General features: G+C 41.6%; 1 protein-coding gene across 5 annotated transcripts in view; it reads right to left on the minus strand.

Annotated features, from left to right (window-relative positions):
* IRF2 (interferon regulatory factor 2) overlaps window positions 1-25,102 on the minus strand; it is a 46,777-nt gene that overhangs the window by 5,757 nt on the left and 15,918 nt on the right. For 4 of the 5 annotated variants that reach the window (XM_013942140.2, XM_013942136.2, XM_067297960.1 and 1 more), the window contains exons 2-8: window positions 21,595-21,720; window positions 20,537-20,644; window positions 14,327-14,426; window positions 13,548-13,724; window positions 10,940-10,986; window positions 6,756-6,867; window positions 2,651-2,815 (exon numbers count right to left, since the gene is read on the minus strand). In XM_013942140.2, coding sequence (XP_013797594.1) covers window positions 2,651-2,815; window positions 6,756-6,867; window positions 10,940-10,986; window positions 13,548-13,724; window positions 14,327-14,426; window positions 20,537-20,623 — 688 coding nt within the window. In that variant the 5' untranslated portion in view covers window positions 20,624-20,644; window positions 21,595-21,720. Of the gene's footprint in view, window positions 1-2,650; window positions 2,816-6,755; window positions 6,868-10,939; window positions 10,987-13,547; window positions 13,725-14,326; window positions 14,427-20,536; window positions 20,645-21,594; window positions 21,721-23,846; window positions 23,868-25,102 lie in introns of those variants that run through there. The other variant, XM_013942139.1, reaches the window with a different exon arrangement.

A 25,102-nucleotide genomic window follows, 5' to 3' on the forward strand; every position in this document is an offset into this window, starting at 1 on the left:
CAAGTCAGGTCTTGCAAATCTCCGAGAATGGAGACAGCACAAACTCTCTGGGCAACTTGTTCCACTGCCTGACTGTCCTTGTGGTGAAAAAGCTTTTCCTTCCATCCTGTTGGACCTTCTCTTCTTTCAATTTACACCTGTTGTTTCTCATACTCTCACTGTACACCACTGTGAAGAGCCTGACTGTCTTCCGGATAACCTCCCTGTAGGTTTGGGCAGGCTGCTGTTAGGTCCCCTCGAAGCTGTCTCTCCTCGAGGCTGAACAAGTCCCAGGTCCCTCAGCCTCTCCTCACAGGGCGAGTGTTCCAGCGCCACCATCCTGGTGGCCCTCGCCTGAACTTGCTCCAGTTTGTTGATGTCTTTCTTGTAATAGGGGGCCCAAAACTGGATGCAGTATTCCAGATGTGGTCTAACAAGTGTTGAGTAGAGGGGGATAATAGCTTCCCTCCATCTACTGGTTGTGCTCCTGCTAATACAGCCCAGGAGGCTGTTGGCCTTTGCTGCCAGGGCACATTGCTGGCTCGCATTCAGCTCGCTGCCAACCAGGACCCCCAGAACTTTCTCCTGCAGAGCTGCTCCCCAGCCAGTCAGTCCCAGCCTGTATCGCTGCATGGGGCTCTCCCTTCCCAGGCACAGGCCTTTGCATTTGTCCTTGATGAATTTCATAATGTTCCTGCTGGCCCATTCCTGCAGCCTCCCCAGGTCCCTCTGGAAGGCAGCCCTGCCCTTGAGCATATCAACTGGTGCCTCCAATCTGGTGTCAACTGCAAACTTCGTAAGCGTGCACTCCACCACCTCCTACAGCCATTAATAAAGACATTAAACAGAACATGTCCCAGGATAGACTCTTTGCAGTACTCCACTTCTTATTGGCCTCCAGCTAGAGTTACCAGGATCCTCAAGAACTGTCTTGAAATGCTTTCAAAGGCATGTCAGTGGCATAAAATCATGTCTGTTCTATCCTAGTTATGGGTTAGCAGCTCCTGACATAAATTAGGTCAGCTGAAGGCCAGCAAAATAGTAAGACAACATCAAAGGATAACAGAAATACTTCAGTCGTTTCATTTCCCTTACGTAAGTTTGTTGCATTGACTGCAGCGGAGGCAGCACAGGACTCGTGCATGTCAGGGTGTTTCTCCTGTCACCAGATCACCCCCCTTTATTGTTACAGCCCAAGCAACAACTACCCCAACTCCCAGACCTTGATATTGACTTTTGTTTGCATTCCAAGTACTTAGATCCTTTAGCTGAGCTTAACACACCATTGTTGTGTTCACATATACATGAAAAGTTTTGCAAGAAGCATTTGGAAAAAACCCAAATGTTTCAAAGGCTGCATCTCCCACTGCTAATAAGTTAAAGCATCCCCCACCTCCTACCCCACCCTGCCTTACTCTGCAAACCCTTCTAAATGCTCTGGCCATTACAGACTAAATACATTGGGAAGCATGATCATATATCAACATATGTCAGACTAACACTGGAGGCAATTCAGAAGAACATCATACTATTCACCCTGGCCCAAAGATAAAATTCTTATATACATATTTTATAACAATGTGTCTGGAAGTAATTTGAGCATAATGATTCAAAGGCAAAAACATGTGTAAAATAATAAATCTCACAAGGAACAATTTAATATTCAAGTTTGCCTAAAAAGATGACATTTCTGCTTCTATCCCAGTCTCCTGAGCAACATGTTAAAAAAAAGGAAGGACAGGTTGGATCTGAAATTTCTTCTACTTTCAAATGTGGTTTTGCCTTGCTTCCTATGGAAATAAAGCTTATATGATTGCAGGGGCTCTATATGGTGCACCCATGTGAACACTTTGTGTTCAGCTTGTGAACACATTGTCAGACTTGAATGAGGGACAAATATGTGCCAAAAACTAACTTCTTACCAGTTCTATGAAAATAAGGGAACAGATAAAGAAGAAAACCCATTAGTACTCTGACTTGGGGAAAGGCTTGTTATCTCACCGCTTTTTAGATATCAGAGAATCCAGATGGGAGACAGACGTTAGAAGCCAGACTTCCACAGTTCTGCTGTTCACGGGACCACTTGTTATCAGTCACTACGTGGCTGTTCTAGTCTGCAGACTATTTGTAATACACAGATCCACTCCTCCAGGGCCCTCAGCTCCACATTTGCATCATGTATCATTAGTGCAACCCTTAGTACTCTGCACCCATGGTGCTAGGCACCAAGGAAATATATAGCAGAGATGATCTTTCATCTTTAATAATTCAGGGTGCAAGGGGGACACAACATATTTGCAGCATACCATTTGTACCATCGAAAATGCCCCTCTAATAAAAGATGCAAAGACCTCTCTGCATTATATCTAAAAAAAGGTTTCTTTTTCCATTAGTCACAGGCTAAAAACTGCAGCATACGTTTCCATCTTCAGATCATGTACTGCTGAATCGTTTCCAGAGTAAAATGGAGAAAGAGGACTACGAGTTTTCAAGCTTCATTAAAAATAAGGAAGGCAGCAGACTAGACATTTCTGAATCTTTGCCAGCTACCCTGGAATATCCCCCTTTTCCCCAGTGGTGACCTCTGCCTCCTAGCTTGGCACTCCCTATCAAGCCAAGTGCCTTCCAAACCTTTCCCAGAAGGCGTGTAAAGAAAAATCAGGATGCTTACCTTCATAGGACGAGACAGGGGAGATCTGTAGGGGGTAGAGCTGGCTCATGCTGAGGGGTTGTTCATCACTTTCTGTTGTCACCTCTACCACCTGGCAAACATCAGGAGGATTGGCAACTATCACCTGCTCCTCGCTGCTGCCATCAAGGTGCGGCTGTCCTACAACTTGGGGTTAGAAAAAAAAAAAAAACCACCACATTGCTCATAATACCTTGACCCTGCTGAACCTCTGATTGCTTATCCTTAGGGACTGGGTGGTATTTGAATAACCTGGAGCCTTTAATTCAGTCTCAGCACTTTTTTCCATGGCCATCTGCTTTCGGTGGGACTTCTAAAGGAAACCTGTGTGATTTATTTAGTTTCCAACACCTTCAAAGAAATTTCCTTTCCACTTGTGACCACTGGAAATGCCTAACTCTCCCCTGCCTCTCCTGGGAAATGTGTCCTTTGACATGACACACCAGCTGTCCAGATGCTTTCACAGGGAAGGACTTATAGACCTTGGCAAGCCAAGCTCCAGACTGACCAGAACATCACTTGCTCGGACCAGTGAGGCTCTGAACTAGTGTAAAAGTGGCTGCAGATTTCCCCTCCAAATCTCAGAGAGCATCACCACCCAGCAGGTTGCCAACATCCCATGGACTCTGGGTGCTCTGAGGTGAATTAGGCACTGTAAGAGTAAATGGGTCAGAACTGGCATGCAAACAACTGGCCACGTAATACCTAGTGGAACTCTGATTTACATATGACATGAATCTGCCAAGAATTTTCCTCCAATTAGATGTTTGTTGTCACAAATCCTTGCAGTGCCAGTGATGGCATATAGAAAAATACGGTCATACCTGTAGTCTGTAATGCTCAGGGTCTGTGACTGGAAGCTACAGTCTGGTTAGCTGTTAACAGAGGATTTTCCTATTCTGCCAGGCACATGATGTTTAGGACCAAATTAACACTATTTATTTCAATGGAGTGAAGGCAGCATGGGTGCTTTGCAAGTGTTCCAAAACACTTTCCAGACATTAATCATGCTACACAACACCGTTCTGAAACAGTGGAATAACCTGAGGTACCAGCAGGTTAATGGACAAACAAAACTGTGTTGAAAGCCAGAACCTCAGATCTCTACAGCTGCTTGAGACAATTTCCTCTGTGTTGTACAGCTCCATTTTTTACTTCAGCCATACGAACACAGGACAACTGCATTAATCCAGTGCTGAGCTGAAAGCCACTAACTAAACAGGAACAGCACACAGGCATGGTGCCATCTCACAGGATGACTAACCAGAATACACAGCTATCCAAGAGAAAAGGAAGAGCTACAGAGATTCTTTCACTGGAACATAAAGCACCAAGAGGAGCAATCTTCATACAGGCAAATTCCTACCAATTTCAACCAGCGTTTGGAAGGATTTTGTGTTACAGAAACTGGTTCAGATGCATTTGCGTGTTATGAACTGCTGTTAGTCTTAAAAGAACTACGCAATGATGAATGCAGTTGCCTATTTTAAGTTTTATGTAGGACCTATTCTACTAGAGTTTTGAGGCACCAACAGTCCATCCCACTTGGTAATACAATTCTGGAAATGGCCAATATTGGATGTTTCAAAGCACAGGATAGTTAATTTACCAAGTTACAAAGGACTGAGTCATTAGAAATTCAGACAGAATATTCTTTCTTGGACCCATGATGTACAAAAATGCAGGCAATGAAACACAATAGCTCTTGAAATTCTTCTATTAAGTGACCTAATTATTCTGATTATTAATAAAAAGATTTCATGAAAAGCAAAAGATAAAATCTTTTCCTGGATGAACTAAGGTACATATACATGAATACACATGCTTATGTACACAAACTATTCCTGCCTTGTTATCTTTAGACTAGGCTAGAACAAAACTTCTTGAAAAAAAAAGTAGCAGGTTTTTCTCCCAGGGAAAAACTGCATTTCATTTTGTTTTGTGAAGTGCTGAGTAACTCCCCCAAACTTGGATGTGTATTTCATGAGGCAATTCCAACAAATAGAAAATTACATAAATACTTGACAGTCTTTTTTTTTTTTTTTTTTTTAAGAAGCCTAATCACTACAATTACTACCATTTTGCTCTAGACATTTTATCTCCACTGTAACCAAACCTTTCCTGATTCTGAAACAATCGCTTTTTACTGAGCGGGGGAGGAAACACAGCCTCCCACCCCTCTACCCCTGTTCATTTTTATCAGGGAGAAAACAGTATTGTGCAACACCATCATGATAAAAGCAGACCATCCTTTTATCTTTCTCCTCAGTACCTGAAGAATTCCTACCCACCCCAAGAGATAAATTCAATGCAGCAAAAAATATTGCTCACTTGGGCAAAACGCAACTGCTTTACCTTGAGCTGTACTATGTCAGAAAACATTGCTGGTGCTGTTTCTGTTCTTCCTCCCTCCAGCTGACTTTCCTCATTTCTGCAGAATTAATCTATTCCCCCCCCCCATTTATATTAAAAACCTGCTTGGGGTGCTAAATAAGGATTTCTCTCTTCAGTTTGGATAAGCACCACACTTCATAAGCTATTAATTATGCAACAGAGGATCACAGTTACACACCCAAACCTTGTTGTTCTGCTTCTGAAAGTGGATTTGGAGCCTATTGACAGGGCAAAGGGAGAAGAAGCTAGCCAGAGATATCCCCTGTGAGTCCAAGGGAAAATGAAAGTCTGTAATGTGCAAATTCAGTTCTGCTCCTCTGAACATGTTGCTTGGTTTTCACGGTACACCTTTGACTACTCTCGTATGTTGATGCTGCTGTTATGGGTCCTGTCCTGTAAATTATTGAGGTCTCCTAAGGTGTAACATGCATTCATCTCATAATAAAATTTAAAAAAAAGTTCAGGATATGCTGTACTGCAGAAAACCAAGCTGTCTGCAGCAAAATGACTCTCAACTGACACTAGTGGATTTTGGATAACATCAGATACATTCTAAAGACTGTTTTAATTGTTCCCTGTTTGCTTCCAGTAAAACAAAGCATCAGGGAATGAAGCTTCTTCCCTGGGACTGTGTATCAGCCTTGGGCTATTTCAGATTTATTTATGAGTTAGTCAGGAAATATACTTCACTATTCCTTCAAGTTATAAAACCCTCTTTAATAGCAAGAGCAAAACCCATGTCCTAATATTCTTAGGAAAGCAAGGGCTGGTTAAATAAATTGCCATAAAGAGAGAAAAAGTACTCATAAATGCCTCAACCATAAAAATACTTGAGGGGATTGACTTTACACAAAGCCCTGTGACCTAAGAAATGGACATCAAAAATAGTCACTGCACATAATATCTGCCATTTCTGCAAACACAAGATTAACATATTTTTCAAACACCTTCTCTGTATGCAGAAAAGTGGAATTCTAGAGAAAGTGGTATATGGGTCACATTTCTAGGAGCCCGCATTGCAATGACGACCTTAGCCAAAAAAAAAGCTGTCAAAAAACAGCCCAATTATTCTACCAAGAACCAATTATTCACACTCTGAGATGACAGCTAATTCCTAGTGTACGAGTTTCTAAATACAGTCTTCAGTGATCTCTGTTGTTAGCTCTGTGATGTTAAGAACTAACTCTGCTACTGAGGTACCAGTAAAAAGAACTGAGTTCCTCCATTTCATACATACATTTAAAGTCACAAATAAAATGGCACCCTACACACAGCCTTTCCCGGAGCAATGGGAAACAGTGATCCAAATCCAGTGTAACTCCCCTGTGACACTAGCTAAAGTCCCCTCATAGCTAAGCAGCACTCTGTGGAGCGAGTTAATCCCAGGAAAGGCCACCTGAATGAAAAGGCTGGCAAGGCCTTGGCTCTCGGGAGATGCACTGTGCCACAGCAGCACCACTCACCACCTCTGTGAGGCCGTGGGGCTGGCCTGCAACCAGCACCTCATATGGGCTGGGCTAGCAAAAAAAGCATGGGTGTGATTATAACCGTGTTGTTTCTTGAAGTGCAAAATGATGCTGGAAAGGTCAGTTTGGCACAGCCAAAAGGCTTATTCTGGTATCACCTGTTTCACAAAATTGCATTTTAAGTCACCTGTATGCCTAGCACATATGAAAAGCACAGGAGTACTTACCTACAATGTTCACTGTACTGTCAACTTCATTTTTTATACTGGAGGACAGGAAATAGTCAGAAGTGACATCATTTAGCCCATTAATCCCAAAAGATGATTCAACTGGCTCTTGCTAGAATGAAAACAAAACAGTTGGGTCAGGTTTATTTTAGGAGCCTGGACTCAATTCATCTCTTTGTTCTGAGATGATAACAAATCAAAACACTTCTGCCTGACACGTACCCACTGCTCCCTGTTAAACACAGTACTAAGATGAACATTTTGGTTCTCTGAGAAGAAGCCAGAGTTTATTTCATTTCCAAATCTTCCCCTCTGAAACTAAAGTTATTTTTAATTTTCAGATTTAAAGTGATCCTTCAGAGAGCAAGAAATTAGTGTGCTATTTACTACAAGAAATTAACATTTGGAACAAACAAGGAAGAAACATTGCTTTAAAACAGTGTTCTATTTAATATTCATCCTCTTTCCCTTCCAAACACACTGCATCTCTCATCACTCTTTGAAAGGAAGCCTTAGCTTCTGTGTAGTAATTACTAAATTCTAGCCTTAATTTTTCTCTGCAGCAAGCCTGAAAGCAAACCAAAGTGTTTACACTAAAAACAGCCTTTTAGATCACATCATAAACATTACCATAGGGCAATAGTGTTGGGAAAACACCACCTGTTCTACATACACTGAGCTGCCCACAAGATGCATTTCTACACATCTGTTACATTCAGATGGGGATCTAAGAAACTCCCTTCAGAACAGACTGCAAAAGTTCTAATTCCATAATTTCAGGATTTCTTTAAAAAGCTATGAACACTTTTAAAGGATTAACTACAAAACCAACCTCCTCCCTTTTACTGGTTCCCTGACAAGGACTATCAGGTACAAAGTGTAAAGTCTTCCGCTCTTATTCTGGGCCAACAATGCCAACGTTGAAGTCCTGCATTGCTGTTGACCTAGAGACATCTGCAGAGAGCGCCATAACTGCCAGTCTGATCTGATGGTGTGTCGTGCCCATTTTTACTGGCCTAAAACACTTCAGCAAGTGTAGGGCAAAGGCAAGCCTCAAGCCTTGTGGTGTCAGCCCTTCACTGTACTAACCCCATAAACTTTTCTCATGGGGACAAAAGCTGTGGGGACAGTGTGACAGTTCTTTTCTGGATGCCACATGCTGCAACTGCAATCAATTCAATAAGAGCTGTCCCTTTGACACAAGTGTCTGCTTGTCCAGCCATTAAGCAAGGCCAAAATACACATACCCCGTTCCAAGGCCCCTTTGCAAACCAGAAGAGTGCAAAGAAGCTTTAGAAGAATGGCAGCTAGGTCTCTGATAAGCCACACCGGTTGTGTCAACCCACAAGTCAAAGAATTGGAGTATCCAATACAAAGCTGGAAAAGATAAAATTAGCTCCTACTGATCCATCAAGGATCATAGACTGCAGAGACAGATTAGGACTGTACAGAGGGGTCCTGAGCCTCCAGTGTTGTACAGTGCTCCTGAAAACCCTTGGCCAATACAGCAGCCCCCATGGGAATGCAGCAGGCAGAGCAACTTGCTCAGCTTTACTAAGGCTTAGTTATAAAACTATTTTGGTAGCCCCTTTAGAGCTGTAGAAATAAAAATACATCTTAGAACTCAGGTGATGGTGCCAGATCCACAAAGGGACTTGGACACCGCCACAGTCAGTGTTAAATCACCTAACTTTGCCGTGTCCAAATGCCTGATGGAAGACTAAGCTAAATGCATAGGGAAAGGTGCCACTTAGATTAAAAAAGGTCTGAATGGGGAGCTGCACGCACAGTCAACATGCAGCATCTCAGCTCTAAACTTTGTTTCAAAGGAAAGCACCTATTTTTATTTGAACTACTCAAATACTTACGGCCTCTTCCCATTGCTAAGTATTCATGTTCCAACAGAAAGGCCCCATCTGACCAAAAGCCCAGTGGCTAGGACACTTACCTGCAAGGTGGGAGACACTTATCTGCAAGGGGGACTGCCCTTGTCTAATGTAGAAGAGGAATTTGGTACAGCCTAGGTCTCACCTCCGCAGAGGAGACAGGCAGGGAAGTGCCCTGACTGAGCATCCTGCTCAAACCCAGCATCACCACTCTGCTCAGCAAGATCTGGCAGCATTGTTCACCCCAAGAGTGGTCACCTTAGGGCCTTGGGTGCCCACAGGGTCTGGCAGCAGCTACACGAGGGAGCTTAATGTTAGGCTTTGTTATGCTAGTGCCTTTGTAGATCTGCCCTCTGATCCTTAGCTTCTCCCTCTGTTTATGTTACCCCACAGAATTTAACAGGTAGATCATGGAACAGCCTCCCACTTACCTTCACTGAATAGAGCTTTTCAAGATAACTGCAAGGCTTTCAGTAAAAAATGGAGATTCAGATTGCAGGAATCCACATCACCAACCAAAGAAATTGTTAAGTAGGTTTCAGTGTTCAAAAATGGATATTTGCATTAACTCAACCATCACCTTTCCTCACTATTACTGCCTTCAATATTCAATAGCCTATCTAATAGTAGCTGAGCATAGAACAAGTATGTATTTTAAAATCTATGCATATTTGGAAGTCAGCTCATGTATACATTTGTTAGAATAATGGAGAACAGACAGGAATACCACTGGGCCCCAGATCAAAAACTGCAAGAGCTAACTGGCCATAACATAATTAGTGCTTGGCATATGCTCCTAGGTACCATTCGCAGGCGTATATATATATATATATATATATATATATGTACTAGAAGCATAGCGAGGTCAGCTTACTACTGCCATAACATTTGTGTGCAGTTCAGGGCAATTGAGCTGCAAGAAGGTGCTCCCAAAAGTTGAGAGCATCTCCCTGCAGACATCTACTCCCAGGCATAATGCCAAGAGTAATAATCTCCAGACATCACTGGAACTCCCTCAGTAATGAGTATTTGTGAGATTAATCTTAATGAAGAGGACAAGATTGTTCAAGCACCTCTATGGCTCTTCAGGTATTTAATACTTCGACTAAAAGAAAGATTACAAAGGAAGGGAACAGCAATGTGCTGCTGCCAGCTTTGAAAGGCATCATCTGCTGCTCTGCTCTGACAAACAGAGTGTACTGGCTCCCTTTGAGTGCAGGTTATGATCGGAGTCACATTATAACAAACAAATGTGATGATAAAATCAAGATACCATGGTTAAAAAGTGGTTCCTTAAAGTCAGTTTAAAATTACAGACAAATAAAGCAGTATTCTGATATGTAATTATACAAATCACGATTGCCAGAAGAGTTCCTTCCTTTCAAATCCAATTTTAATATAGGAATTTTTTCAAAAATGGCCTCAGCATTCATCTGGCCTAGACTACCTGCTGGCCACAGCATTCAGCAATGCCTTCATGGGCTGCATCACACAGACATGAGAACCACAGTCCTTGACAAGCAAATAGCAGAGGACTGAGCTTCTGTTCTGTCACCACACACACTGCTACATGCTACTACAGGCTGTGGGTTCAGTAATCAAATCCCAGATTTCAGTGAAAGATCCAAGAACACAAACTTTATTGAAGCTTGAAAGTCTGAAAGCTTTGGAATTTATTTTTGAAAAGCTGAAGCAAGTTCAAGTATTTAATACTGACCATTTCAAAGAGGCCCTCAGCAGAACTGCTAAAGCTAGGAAATGCCATGCTTTGTATGCAAATGTGAGTTTGGGTCCATGCTCTGAATAAGCAGAAACCTCAGATGACTGATGAGATTTACAACTGAGTTATCCTAACTTACAAAACATGAGCAGAACATGAAGCTGTGACAGAACTTCCCCCCTTGCCTAAATGAAAATGAATTTCCAACGCACTATGAACACAAATTAATTGGTCCAAAAGGTAGTTCCATTGTTCAGAAGCATTCCTTCCATAATTACTTTACTTCTACTTACACAGACAAACAAACGGCAAATGTTTTGCCAAGGCTGTCAGTTTTCCAACCTCCAGGCATTGCAACACAAGGGCTGTGTCAGCTGATGACGTCAGTCATGGCTGCAACAGGCTTCACGTTTTAGAAAAAAAAAAATCAAACATCCAATGTAACTGAAGCTACTTAAGGAAACCACAAGCATGGGAGATCTGCAAATATCCACCACAAAATACTGTTGGGTCTATTAAAAAAATTTGCAACAGATTGTTTTCACAAGCTCTCACATGATTAAACAGCCACTTCTTACCTTAATTTGTTTGAATTTGTCATCCTTCTCGGACTTTGTTTTTTTTCCTGCAACAACAGAAAGATTTCTTACAGTCCTCTGTACAATGAGATATTCTCCACTCCTTCTATATGTGCTAGGAAATAGCACAATGTGCCTCAAAATGGCAGCATCTCATAGGAAAAAGAGAAGTCATTTGGCTTAATTTTAAACCTGCTTTAAGGCCTGGGCAGTCAAAAATTCATCTTGAACATTTTGGCTTTGTGTTTCATTTTAGAAGGGCTACAAAAAAGGAGCACTGATAGGACTGATGGAAGCAATTTCAGTCAGAAAATAAGATGAAAAAATTGGAACTCAGAGTGACAAACTAAGAGACAAAGCCTAAAAAGGAGAAGGAAGGGGGAGAAAAATACTCCTAATGAAAAAAATCAAAATATATGTCTCATCACATTTGAGAGATGCTCTCACTGTAATTACAGTAAAAGGGAGATGGTTCTTTGATTTAACATGTAAAAAGAGATCACAGTTAATTTCAACAAATATTTTTGTAAATAGTTGCAACCTGGGGTGGAAGGGGGGGAGTACATATTATAATTAATGCAAAGTGGTTTATGCAACCATGCTGGATTTGAGAATCCAGAAAAAAAAACAAAAAAAACACATATAGCCCTCACAAAACCTCATGCTCCTTGGCAGGCCTTGACATTGCTGCCCCTGCTCTGACCTGAGCAGGCCCTGCCGTGGAAGCTGAGACCAGCTGATGGAAGCTGAGCTCTTCCCACTGTTTGTGCAGATGTGTCCCATGCATTTCCCCCATCCCTACTACAAGGTAGCACTGCGAATTAGAAATATTTGCAGACAAATTCTTTTGCTCTCACTCATACATGAACTTAGCCATATGGCATGCAGAAAGGGTGAGGAAGAATATATACAAGGCCCCAAATATGCCACAGATATACAGCAACTGGTGACTTGCTGCAGAATCCTCTCCTGCTACAGCTCCAGAATCTCAGCTTTCATTCTCAACTTTTCTAGTTCTTACAGCTATGAGAGGAACTGACCACAATGGAACAGAATACGGTTTAGGGAAATATGCCTGAATGTACAAAATACATCATAGACCAGAGATCAGAAACAATTTTAAAGCAAAATTTTTCATGCTTTTTCTAGATTGATCTTCCTTTCATAGCCTAGTTCTGCCCCATAAATGCTGGAGTTCCTTATCTTCATTTCCAAACACTTTTACTTAAGATGTTTCTTTTCAATCTGAGTTTAAGAAAGCAGCAAATTGAGCTATGGGTGAAATGAATCGGATGTTACAGCAAGACTGTGCATTTGGACTGCACGTTATCTTTTCATCCAAAATTCCTAGGCACTGTGGTCTAGAAGAATAAGTCAATGTTTCTAACTCATAAGCAACCAAATATTCATGAGGTTGACCTGGTGGTTGGGACCTCTCCTGGCATGTGGGAGACTTAATCCCTAAACTAAAGTTGGGGATTTAAACACAAGTCTTACCTGCTTTACCAAGTATTGTTCTGTGGGGGCAAACAGGACAGTCCTTGTCACTCATTCTGGTGGCCTAGTTTAGTTACTTAAGAAATGGTTTCATGGTTTAATGTTCTGAGGGAGAGATATATCCCCACGATGTCAAACTTGGGAGTTTGTTCCTTGTATGGAAAACCAGGATGCTGAATTTGCACTCCCAACTCCACGCAGCAGCTTCATCCCTATGTCCTTCTACAGAATCAGCTTTTCTACATTTGCTGTTCAGCTACATCAATATCTGCCACAGCTATGCTTAAATGTGCACTCCTCCCACTCAGTTCAAAAACACATGAGTTTATTTCTACCCTTGTTTGAAAACAGACAGCAGGATGTCTGCCTCCAGATTCTGAATGAGCTTTACTTTGTTAAATACACCGAGTTCTAAAATCCCCCTAATCTGCATCCTTGACTGAAGGGGTACTGTAAATGAGACCCAGTTCTCCCATGAGAGCTAGGGAATAGGCAGATATGGCTCTATGCTGCCTTTGTTCTTTAGGATACCTCATGGGGACTGTGATTTTGGAAGTGCTACCACAGATAAATGTAAAGGAGCTCTTCTCCATGGTATTCTCAGCCTCCTGAACCCGTGCTTTAATTCAGTACTCACATTAACACCTCCTTCAGAAAAAAATTTCTCCTGATTCAGGTTAAGGGTGTTTGTCACACTGCAAATTTTCAGCTGTTTACACTGTATCTCTGTCTCGTATTAAATCCTGGCCATTTGGCAGCATTTCCTTGGAACCCCAGAATTTAAACAAGCTAGGTACCTGGGTTGGAATCTAAACACAACACCACTGGCTTTAATAGAACTAAGACAATTTACATGAGATCACCAGTTTTGGGGGATCATATCTTGTTGATCCTCTCTCAAAGTATCTTGTTCTGTTAATGGAACATAGTCCATTTTTCACAGAGAAGTTCCGAACTTCTGGGAAATGTCTGGATAAAAGTGTCTGACATTACAGCAGCTGAAGGAAAACTGGCACATTTTGCAGACCCCAGTATCCTCAGTAGTTTTCACTGACAAAATCGTAACAATGTACCCAACACCCTTTGGATATTCACAAGCTCTCTTGTCTACCTTTTTTGGATGGTCTTTCAGATAATGGCAACATCCGGTACACCCTGAAGGCATTGTTTCCTTTCTTTATACTTTTGTCCTTCACTTCTTCTATATCAGGCAAAGAGTTCATAGCACATCGGAAGTTTGCCTTCCACGTTTTTGGATCAGGTTTATCTACTCCTGACTGGTATTTTCCTAAGCAAGAAAAGAAAGTTAGGTACATATGATGTATAACTGAAAACCCAAGGCAAATTAACAACATGAGTTAACTTCAGGGTATTAGCCTTCAGTTCTCAAGACAAGGATTCAAACAATAGTTTAGGTTGCAAGAGAAAATGAATGCTGTGATCTCATTCTCATGCACATTTTTAGAACACGATTAACAGTTTCTGCTCAAGAAAGACCTAGGGCACTGCAGATCAGATGCAACTCTACAACTGCGTGGAAAAGCTTGCACAGCATTTACCTTTATTATTCCTGGCTCAAATCCATAGAAACACATAAAGAGCCTAAGGGTCCAAGTCTACAAAGCACTGAGCATGCTCTACTCTCGGCAATTTTGAATCCAATCTTGTTAACGTTTAAATCAATTAAGCTTTACTGTGTTACACAATGCAAATGAGTTATGGCCCCTCAATAAAGCTGGAGAGTACGGACTTTGAAAGAAGCATTTAACCTCCCACAGATTTGGAAACTTAAATTCACTCTCTGTGTTACTAAAGCAAGGATATGAAAGAAAGATATCTTTAAAAGGGAAAAACAAAGTGAAGTCTGTCCTGAAAACAGAGTTCCGATACCTGTGTGAATTGCCCAGTTTCTAAATAAAGGAGCATCTTTTTCAACATCCCACCCGTGTCTTGCAGCATGCATCCAGGGAATCTGAAAAATCTTCTTCTCCTAGAAAGGAAAACAAACAGGAAATGCCAACACTGACTGACTTGAGGAATTTTCTGATGACTTTAAGTCACTTACTTAAAAACATACTTCCCACATCTGCAAGTGTTTTGCTTCCTTCTAACAGTGCTGCTGTCACTGAACTCAATAGGAAAATATCCACTGGCATCCATGAAGGCAGAATACAACTCTAAGAATATGAAACACTCAGATGCCCCTTCATGGACTATGAGGCTGGCAGCTTTCCAAGCTGACACATGGACAAAACATGCAGTGCTGCACATTTCTAAACATTCAAATGAAGGCTGGTTTTGGCAGCACAGACACTTTTATGATTAGAAAAATCAAATATGAAAATAAACAACCATAGGAACAGAGCTAATTCAAGGGATTTAGAATTCGGCCAGTAAAATACTAGCACAGTGAAGGAAAAGGATCTCTAAAATTAATAAGCCGAGCATATGGGTCATCTGAATACATCAAATATAGATATCTTTCAAGTGAAGATAAAAACCACAGGACTCCCATGTGCAGGCATGGGTTTAAAGGTAGGTGAACTTAGTTTGGAAACTTTGGGACAAGCTCTGCAAATATTGAAATGTGGATTTAAAACAATCCAAAGGAAGAATTTTTTCACACAACAGGTAGTTAAATCAGGGCATGCCTTATGTGGTGGAAGTATAAACTGATTCAGAAAGTGATCAGAAACTCATGGAAGATAATCCATTGGTGACTATTAAAGATGATAGTTCTGGGATGCAACTCCAGCTCAGGGAGCCCAGCAGTTTCCAGAGCTCGAACAGCACAGGAAGGGGAAGAATCCTATTACACCTGTCATATTTCTTATACTCCTTCCATAAGCATTTAGCACAGGCCATCATCAAAAACGGGCTATTGGACCAGATGGATCCTGGGTCAGATGTGTTTTATGTCATACAACACAGGAATTAATTCCTATGTACTGACCTAAAGGGTTACCTAAGAACACATTATGTTAATTTCTGCAAAGCCATGTAAAATGAATTTGTTCTGCAGTCTTGGTTTTTCCTCCTTCTTGGGAAGGTGATACATCTTATCTGACTTCAAATGCAGGCAACTTGCACTGTAAATATCATCACAGTTTGTCTAGATTCCCTTCATAATCAACAAGAGAAAAGCATTTTAAGGGCACAATTTGCCTCTTCCTAAGGCAGCCACCCGAACTCTGTCAACTGAACCACATCCCAAAAATGCCTATTTCTCTCCATTGACTACAAAGGACTCTAGTCAGGCAGCTCTCATTTCAGCACCTGTATTGCAGATGTCTAAGGTCAGGTGAGATGAATCCTTTGCCCTTTCCCCTTCCTTCAACAACTGCTATTCTTCCTTGTCTGTCTGGTTAATATTTCACTAAATGCCAAGGTTGGGTTTATTTTCCTTCCTTTCTCTGTGATCTTTTCTTTTTTTGAGCCTGCATTTTATGTCAACCTTCAGCTCTTTTCTTCAAACTTTTCTGTCGCTTACATTCACTTGTTTAGAACTGCATTATTCTCTTCTCACCTCCCCTCCTCTTTTCTTCAGTTTGGTGAAAGCACAGATTTAACATGTTCCTCCCCATTCCATCTCCAGCTCTCACACCCTCATTCTTCCTCTTACTCTATTCCCATCACTTCTCTCATGTCCTTTTTGCCTCTTCATTCCTCCTCCTCTCTATACTTGATCGTCCTACAGAGATGCTCTCCTCTTTCCCCAAGTAGAAGTTGCGGGTGGACAATGAGGGTGGAACAGAGCTCCACAGAAAACAATTTCTATCAACAAGAACTTCAAGAACTGAATAGATTAAAAAGTTTTCTCATGTTTGGGTATGGGGAGAGGCTTGAACCATCCTACACAATGCTATAGAGGCTACACTATTGATTTCATATTCTGCATGATAATTCAAAAAGTCCTATAGAGACTTCCAAACTGAACAAGACTCCCAGATATATCAAGTTTAGCACCCTGTCACTGTCAACAGTACTCAGTGCTTCAAAGGAATGTGCAAGGACCCTTTCAATAGCAGTCTAAATGTCTGTTTATTACAGAAAGTTCTCCCTAACTCCAGATGTCTTGAAGCACAAGGATTTATAGCAAACTATAATATAAATAAAAAATTGTAATATCTACCTGTATTATAACTTTTTAATATATACATAATTGTATATACATAAAAACTATAGATTTTGTCATCAGCTATAAAAATATCTAATCTCTTCGAAATCCCACAAGGCTGCTGACCACACCACCACCACATGGCCATGAACTCCACAGCCTAAACATGTGTTCTGCTCTAGTTTACCTAGATTCTTTTTATTTAACAAATTACTTCTCAATTTCACCAAAAGCTCTTCTCAGCAAGTGACTTCACCTATCTGTACTAACACAAAAAACACACACTATCAAACATTTACCCATATCCTTCTTGGGTCTGTGCTTATTAATAATGGCATTAATAGGAAAAGGTTCGTCACTGCTTTTCCTTAGACTCAGCTGCACCTGCAGAGCCCTATTTCAGCACTGTTCAGCCCCCTCCATCCTCACTCAGGGAATCACTGCTGCAAGTCACAGAGCTGTTTTGGTGAATCACTGAACTCAACATCACCTGTTGCAGCCAGGATCTGCCCCAGGTCAAGCTAATACGATAGCCCTGGAACAGTCTCCTTGTTGTCCTACTATCAGAAAGCACTTTCTGTCCTTACTGCCGCTGTATTTTCGATACATCACTGAATCCTTTAATCAACAACCACCCACAACACGAGGAGTCTCTTCCCTCTCTGGCCATATGGAAGTGTCTCCATGCCTTGGCAGGTTTCCATAACCAGCTGTGAACCCCCTACGACATCTTTCTTTATCCCAAAAGAACAAACTGAGGAACCCCAATTTATGTACAGGCTCTATTTTGCCTCTGCTATTTTCTAAACTATTCCTCCTACATTCTGGCTCTGGCTGTTGTTTTGTCTGCTACCGAGCAAAGCTTTTCCCTCCATTTTCCAGAATGCCTGGCTACTTTCAAACCCTGAAGTTTAAGATTTTCCATTAAGTTCTGTGCAGCTGTCCATACTGGAAGTGATGATTTCCCATTTGTTTTGAGAATACTACAAGATACAGAACAGCATTAGACCTGCTCAACTGTGTGCTGCCTTATACAGCACTTTATCATTGGACATTTGTGCAGAAGTCTGCATTTCTTTGAAAATCAGGCTCATTTAAAGTTGAAAAGCACAACCCACAAAACTAGTGCAGCAAAACAGGAATTGCTACCAGATTCCAGTGGGGACATCAAAAGGAAAAGGTGTCACATTCTTAGAAGCAAGCAGGAAGAGGAAAACAATACTGAACACTTGCAACTCTAACACTGCAAAATCCCCCAAGCAGGAGAGTGAGCATGAGACCACACACTAGCTAGAAAGTCATAGTGTTTTAAGTAGTGACATCGTCTTGATGGTAATAGTCCAAACAGCCAAAGCAGCAGGTTCCCTCTCTGCACCTCTTACAGCTACTCTGAATGCTTCCACTCAAATTTCCTTCTGCAGATCCATGAGGGACACTGACCTCCCATCATCCCCCTCCTCACACCACCTCTACCCTCTCCTCAACTGTGTAATTTCCCTCATGCCTCCCAGTTGTGTCTCTCTGGGAAGGTAAACAAATTCCCTTCGTCCTTCATGCCATTCAGCAGGATAAAATTTTCACCAGGGAGGCGCACAAATATTCATCTATTTTTTTCCAGCCTTATACAGAGGAGTGTGTTCTGTAGGGGAAAACATTAACAATGCAGTGCAGAACAAAGCAGGAAGAATAATGTGATCAGCTGAAAGTAGAGGAAGGGATTAGATAAGTCAGCCATTACCTGACTTGTCATTTTAACTGAGAGGTTTAATTCCTTCCTCTAGTATAGGAAAATCCCCAAGAAAAAAAATCCCCAAGAAAAGACAGCCCATGAGAAACCTAGAATATTACTTCCTGTAGTATTTAAATTTTATTTCTTCAAAAGCTGTGCACAAAAATGCCATTCTCTTCCTAATCTGACACACATTCTTTTTTACTGCAAACTGATTTACACCAAGTTCTGATTTAAAAATATAAGTCCTGAAATCCTACTACTTTCAGAGTCAGTTCTGTGTGTACACAAAGCTGTGATGCATATGATACTTTCTCACAGATTCCATGCATGGCCTTGTTTATGATCAGGACTTGCAGTAAAAATAGAAATATTTTTGGTTTAATGATTCATTGCTGGAACAAACGTTTAAACATTTTTAAACAGAAGCACTCAGAAATGAAATTAGCTTGTTGAGCACAATAAAGGCAACTCAGACGGGTTGTCAAATCTGAAGGTGGGAGTAGGGAATCAGTTTAATTAACCTCAATGCAGGCCATTTGGCCTGGTATCCTCCCTCTGGTAGGAGCCAGGACTTTGTTTTAGAAAAAAATCCAATTTCAAAATACTGTATTTGTAAGACGAGCATTGGTCAATATAGAGTATACTAACTAAGGACAAAACTTTCCAACCAGCTCTTGCATGCAAAAAGTTCAGGCCAGAAGAACCAGGCAGAAACTGCTGTAACAACATGATCAGGATAGTGGTAAACATTACATGACACGATATGCCTTGCAAAATGCCTTTATACACTGGTGGGCTGAACTTGAAGAATGAATCCCTTAGCACAGTGGCAACCTTTTCACACTGCAGAGCAAAGGAAGCAAGTATGTTTCTGGGGTGTACTGAGAAAGGTTAAGTGAGAGTAATCTACAAAAAAGGACAATTAATTTAACAGTAAGACTGAATCTGAAATACTGTGTCCTATCAGGCACAGAGAAACCATTTCAGAATCAAATAGAAATGTCCAGGGAAGGACACTAGAGATGGGCTGTCAGCAGGAGACAACTGACATAGAGGTAGAGATGGCAAAGGAGAAGAATCGGTAGGGACCTGAATGTGGTATTCAGATTACAAAGACAACAGTTAAAACCGGTCTCTTCCCTCCTTTTTAACTGTGACCCCATTATGCAAGAACAAGGACCTACTCAAATTCACAGGGCAGCTAACTTGGGAATGGATAAAGCAATATTTATTTACCCAGCCACAGCATGTGAGAGTCATTGATGCAGGAAGTTCCTGAGAAACAAAATGTGTAGCTGAAATTTAAAGGGCTCCTGATAATTTTATGGCCACTAACACTTCTAGCTTGGAAAGCTGAAATAAAAAAATATCTTAATGTCATTCCTCAGTTCTGAAAATGATCACCTGAGCATTGCTAATACTAGTGGAGAGAAGATACTAGACTAACTGGACCAGTGTCTTATCCAGATTGGCTATTCCTATGGTTCTGCACTTACTTTTGTACATTTCTACCATTTCAATAATAAAGTTGCCTTTTGTAGCTAGAACTGCTTCATTCTTTTCAGTGTGGTGAATTAATCTTTTACATACTATAGAGTACGTGTAATATTTCCAGGGTTTATTACTGTTCAAAGTCTCAAATACACTCTGTTCTATTGAGCCAATTAAAAAAAAAAATCTCATTAGCGCTGACATTTTGGAGCCCATGCTTATGTTCTCTGCATGTCTAACACTCTCAGTAAGAGTTCCAGACATGAAATATTAGGTTTGGGTCTGGTACAGGAAAAGTTATCCTGTTTTCTCACAGGTCCACTACTTTGAGAAGTATCAGAGAATTCACATGTGACTGAAAGAGGAGATCATCACTTCAACTCAGAGGTTAATGAAAAATATACTATTCCACCTCAGAAGAGCATTTGTTCAAATCCTTCTGACACTACTTGGTGAGCAATTTGTTCCCAGCTTAAAAACCTAACAGAGTCTTCAGAACAGTTGTTCTAACAACAGATAGTTGGAGAAGGAAAAATGCTTTCAAACGAGCCACAAATCTAACAGGCAAATACAAAGAGCTTCAAATCTTGAAGGTAAGGCCAGAAGAACAGGTTCAGCAGGAAGCATTCAGCTTTGCCCTTCTTCCCTACATAGCCCCTTTGAAAATCAGAAACACTTATTTACTTAACCCAAACTCAGACCCTGCTATAGACTATCCATGTAGCAAACACACGCTCACACACAGGCGCATGGACCTTACCTTATTTAGCCATTTCAGCCCTGGTATTGTGTTAGAATTTATTTGTTCTTCCAGCCACGGGCGCATCCGCATTCTTTCGACAGGCATTATTACCTGTGTTAGAAGGAGCTGAAGACAACAGGGGAGAATGTTACTTGTTTTCTAGGCACAACTGCAGTTCCCCCAGCTCAGCCCAAGAGACAGACAGACATACTTATTGAAGATTTGCAGCCATGTAATAACCATATACATAATACTGACTTTAACTTTGCGGGGGAGCCTCCCACAAGAGCAACTGAGATAATAAAGCCCTCTCTACCATAGAAAATGGTCTTCCAGTATACCTCTATTAGTAAACCCTTTTAACTGAAGACTCATCAAAATGGCAAAAGTTCTTCTGCTGATGGAGGCAGCCTACCAGAGGCACAAAGGAAATCAACTAAGCTCCTAAAGAGACCTCTTTTTGGCCCATGTACTTGCATTTGCACAGGAGGGTATTTTTTGCCAAGGAAAAAAAATGTAAAAAAAAAAAAAAGCGCAAGAGACATCACTGTACCAGTGCTGTATCTACTAACTATAGTGTCTTCAAATGGCTGTTTCTGTCCCATGAACTTGACTAAGATTATGAAAAAGTATTTTACGTTCCAGTAATTTATGAGACAACTTTGGTTCTAGCTGAGTAGGAGTGCCCTCCTCAGCTTTCTCTGATCAACCCAATCACTGGGTTTTTTAGCTGCTCTTTTACATTTCGATACTGCTTAGCTAGGAAGTGAGTGGTCTACAGCCATCTCTGCCGCACCAGGACACGTTATATTATTCAGTTAAGACTCAGACTAACTTCTTTCTCTCTCACACACACGGACACACACGTGACCCTGATGCCATTTCCCTGTTCAGACCTGTAAATTATTGACATTAGAGTCCAAAGTCTTGAACCTGAGACAGAAAATTTTAAAAACATTAACCTATCTCAGGCACCTCTTTGAAAGTGCCAACCACCACTATGTGCAGATCAAAGCACCACATTAAACTCCTGTTAAGCAGCCAACAGTGAATCATTTCCACATTCAAGTACTTGCATTTAGGCTTCTTCTTTTCTCCCCACTACACCAGGTTGGGCTCCTTCCTCTCGCCTTTCTTCTTTACATCTGTGTTCTCTGCATCATTCTGTACTTCTCTGCTCTGCTATTCTTGTCACCTTTGATCTTAAAAAAAAAAAAACAGAAAAAAAAAAGACTAGGCCGTATATTTGAAAGCACACAGCAATGACACAAATGTAAAGGGGTTTGTTCTTTTTTCCTATGGGAGTACAGGCTTTAGACAGACTAACAATTAGGCAGTACCAAGTCCACACCCAGCACGAGAGGAAGAAAGCGTTCGAAGTTTCCTCTCATTGCTCTGAGGACATGTATTTCCTGAAACTAATAGGGAATTAAAACCTGAGTACAACAATAAGGCTCTTTGACATATTCAGAGAATTTAACAGCAATTGTGCTCACACTAATTTCTCAGCAAATATAATGGCATTTTCCTTATCACTGTGGAGCTGGTCACTAGAGTTTCAGCCTCAACCTTTTCCACAGTTACCCCCTCCAATGACTAAGAATTTCTACAATAACTCAGAAAACAGTTGCAATTGCTCAGGTCCCTTTCAGATGAGGTTCAGATGCAAAAAAATAAACCTGACAATAGCTGAATCCTTGTGCAAAGCCCCAGTGCGTGTGAGCCCCGTGAGTGAAGTTGTTCTCTGAGTCATGGCAAAGTGGGCTCCGCTTTTCGCTAGAAACCCCTATGTACTAGCTGTCTTTTCTCAATCACTCAGTACCGTCACCCTCCTACTAGAAGCAGGTCAAAGCTGGAAAATGCAAATGGCAATGTACTAAAAACAAAAGTAAATTTCTATTCATCTGTCAAGGAAGACACATGTACAAGCAACTATCATTTTAGATATATTTAAAGAAATTATATGAAGAAATGTATGTGCACTTTGACACGGTTCCTGGAAACACTACGTATAATCATTAGAATTCAACATACGAGTGCTCCTACTTAGCAATGGGACACATCTTGTTTTCTGGCTAATGAGCCTCTAAGACACAATTTCAAGCCTACTTGAATGAACCAATTAGCCAAGAGGCAAAAAAGTAATCTTTAAGGCAGTAGCGACAAATCCTGCTTGGGGCAGTTAACCCATGGAAGAAGTAAAAACTGTCTCTATGAAAAAGCACTGTGTTCCAGGATGTGAGAAAGCTGCCAGCATCGCTGCTGCAAGGAAACAGAACTGGTGAGGTAGAGTTGCCTCTTCCCACTGTGTCCCTCAGGGCTACTCCAGCTGTTCCCTGCAGACGCTGCCATGCTCACCTCCTTCTCAGCAGCATCAGAGTCTTCTCGGATTAGCCTGCTGCTATCAGTATACCCCTTCACATCCATCACCCACACCAAATCAAATCAATCAGAAGTAATCAGCAAAGAGGTTGTGAGAGAGGAAGAGAGTGCAGCTCTAAAGATTTGTTTATTTGAAAGTAAAGCCAAACCCAACTGAAAATAACCCTTGATGATGTCCAGCTGGAGGGAACTGTGGGCATCTTCTGGAGAAACATTTTTCACAGGGGGTGAACACAGCACACTCCTGTTAATCAGGAGGTACCCCGTGCTTCCCTAAGCCTGTGTGCTGCAGAAAACAATGCTGGTGTCTTCAGAAGACACTCCCAGACCCTTCCTCTGCAGGACAGCACTGACCACATGGGCACTAAAACATACTATGTTTTTTGACACTTGTATGTCAACAGCTCCTTTGCAACCAAAAATACCAAGTCAACTGTAGCTAGCAACTGTCTGAATGAAACGAAGGTGCCACATCTCCCCTCCAGATCCATCAAATGCATGTTTTATTGTATAGTAAGATGCATCAAGTTCTACAGTGCCTTAAAAGTAGCCTCTGTCAGCCTGTATCTCAACACTGTCTTCCAGTAAGTATAACACTTACTGTTAGGAGAGTTAGGAGAGTTAATGCACCTTATTAAAAACAATTACATGGAAGAAAAAAGGTGTAAGAGTTAAATTTCCACTGGTTCCTCTCTGGGTTAGGGCTGGCATGATGTCGTTATATAAATTATTCACGATGTGCAACACAGTTAACAAACAGAGTATTAAGATTTATAGTCTCAAACAGGGCCATAAAACAGTGAGGACGTTCTCCTCTTTCAACAGGTCACCCTGAGGAGGGCTTGCATAGTAAAACCCCATGGAGCTTAAGGGAAGGGAGGGGGGAAATCTCAGAGGAGTGTCCCTGACCGAAACGCACAGGGCAAGCAGACTCCTAATGTCTCACATTTGAATTCCCATCTTTCCTCTGAGACTTTCCTACAGCAACAGGGGCTGACGGGTGCACTTGAGAGTCTTATTCTGGTAGTTCCTTTCCATGCTGGTTTGTTGTTTTTACTTTTCCTTTAGCTTCATATGGGATAATCCAAAGTCATCAGTGAGTAATGGGACAACCACTTTGTGCCATTAAAAGTAGTTCGGTTTGTAAAGACCTCTGAAATCCTCCAAAAGAGACAGCAAAGGCATGCAAAGTACCACTGGCCAGCACTTAACACCAAGCCAGCTTCACCCTACATCAGAACGCATGAATTATAAAACACACATACAAAGCCAGGAACTAAGGTAAGCCATACAAAACACTAGGCATGCCAAGTTTCTTCACTCCAGCTTCTCACTAGTGTTTACCCAGCAGAAAGGTAAAAAGCAAAAACAGTTGACCCTTTCCAGGAGAATGAAACATTAACATTTATAATCTTAAGCAGGCCTATAAAACAGGGAGCACCTATATACCTATCTCTCATTTCTGTTCAACATTAACATTGTACTTCCCACTCAGATCTAGAGCCAAGGGTGATAAGGTATGTTTAGGTGCCTATATTTTTTGTATAGGGACAAACAGAGTCCTACCAGTATTTTCAGAGCTGCCAAGGCATCCAATTTCTACTGGCTTCCCCTTCAAGCTAATGGGCTGTAGGTACCCATCCTCTGGCCTAAGCAAACCTCACCAGAAGCCTTTGCAGTAGCCACCTCTGTTAGTCTGAACCTTAGCACCCAGGTCAACAGGGAGAAAAACGGCCCACTTGGCACCAACTTCCTCTGCCTCAGGAGAGCGCTGGTAAAGTTGAGACTGTGCTCAGAGACGCCCGGGCTGGAAGGGGAGACCCTGGAGGAGCTGTCTGGGGCTGCACATGGACAGCAGAGCTTCAGTTGTGCTAGCGATGAAGGAGCTCCTCTTCCTCCACTCCGCCTCCACCCTTTGGGCCTATCCCAATTTTACAGCATGTTAACGCTACTCTTTGCACAGGCAGCTTTGTGCACAAGTCAGGCAACTCGTCAGGCTTAGAAATTACACCTCTTTCTGTAAGGTTTTTGTTTGAACCCGGATCAGTTCTCTCACCCTGTTCAAAACCCTTGGGACAGCACAGCTGAGAAGGGAGCATGGGAGCAGGAATGAGCAGCTGGAGGGAAAAGGCAGAAACTCCTTAATCCAAAAGTACTAATGAAGCCTCCCTGTTTTTAACTCACAGCTTCAAACTTGGACTG

This window comes from Apteryx mantelli, chromosome 5, assembly GCF_036417845.1.
Source record: "Apteryx mantelli isolate bAptMan1 chromosome 5, bAptMan1.hap1, whole genome shotgun sequence".
NCBI classification, from domain to species: domain Eukaryota; kingdom Metazoa; phylum Chordata; class Aves; order Apterygiformes; family Apterygidae; genus Apteryx; species Apteryx mantelli.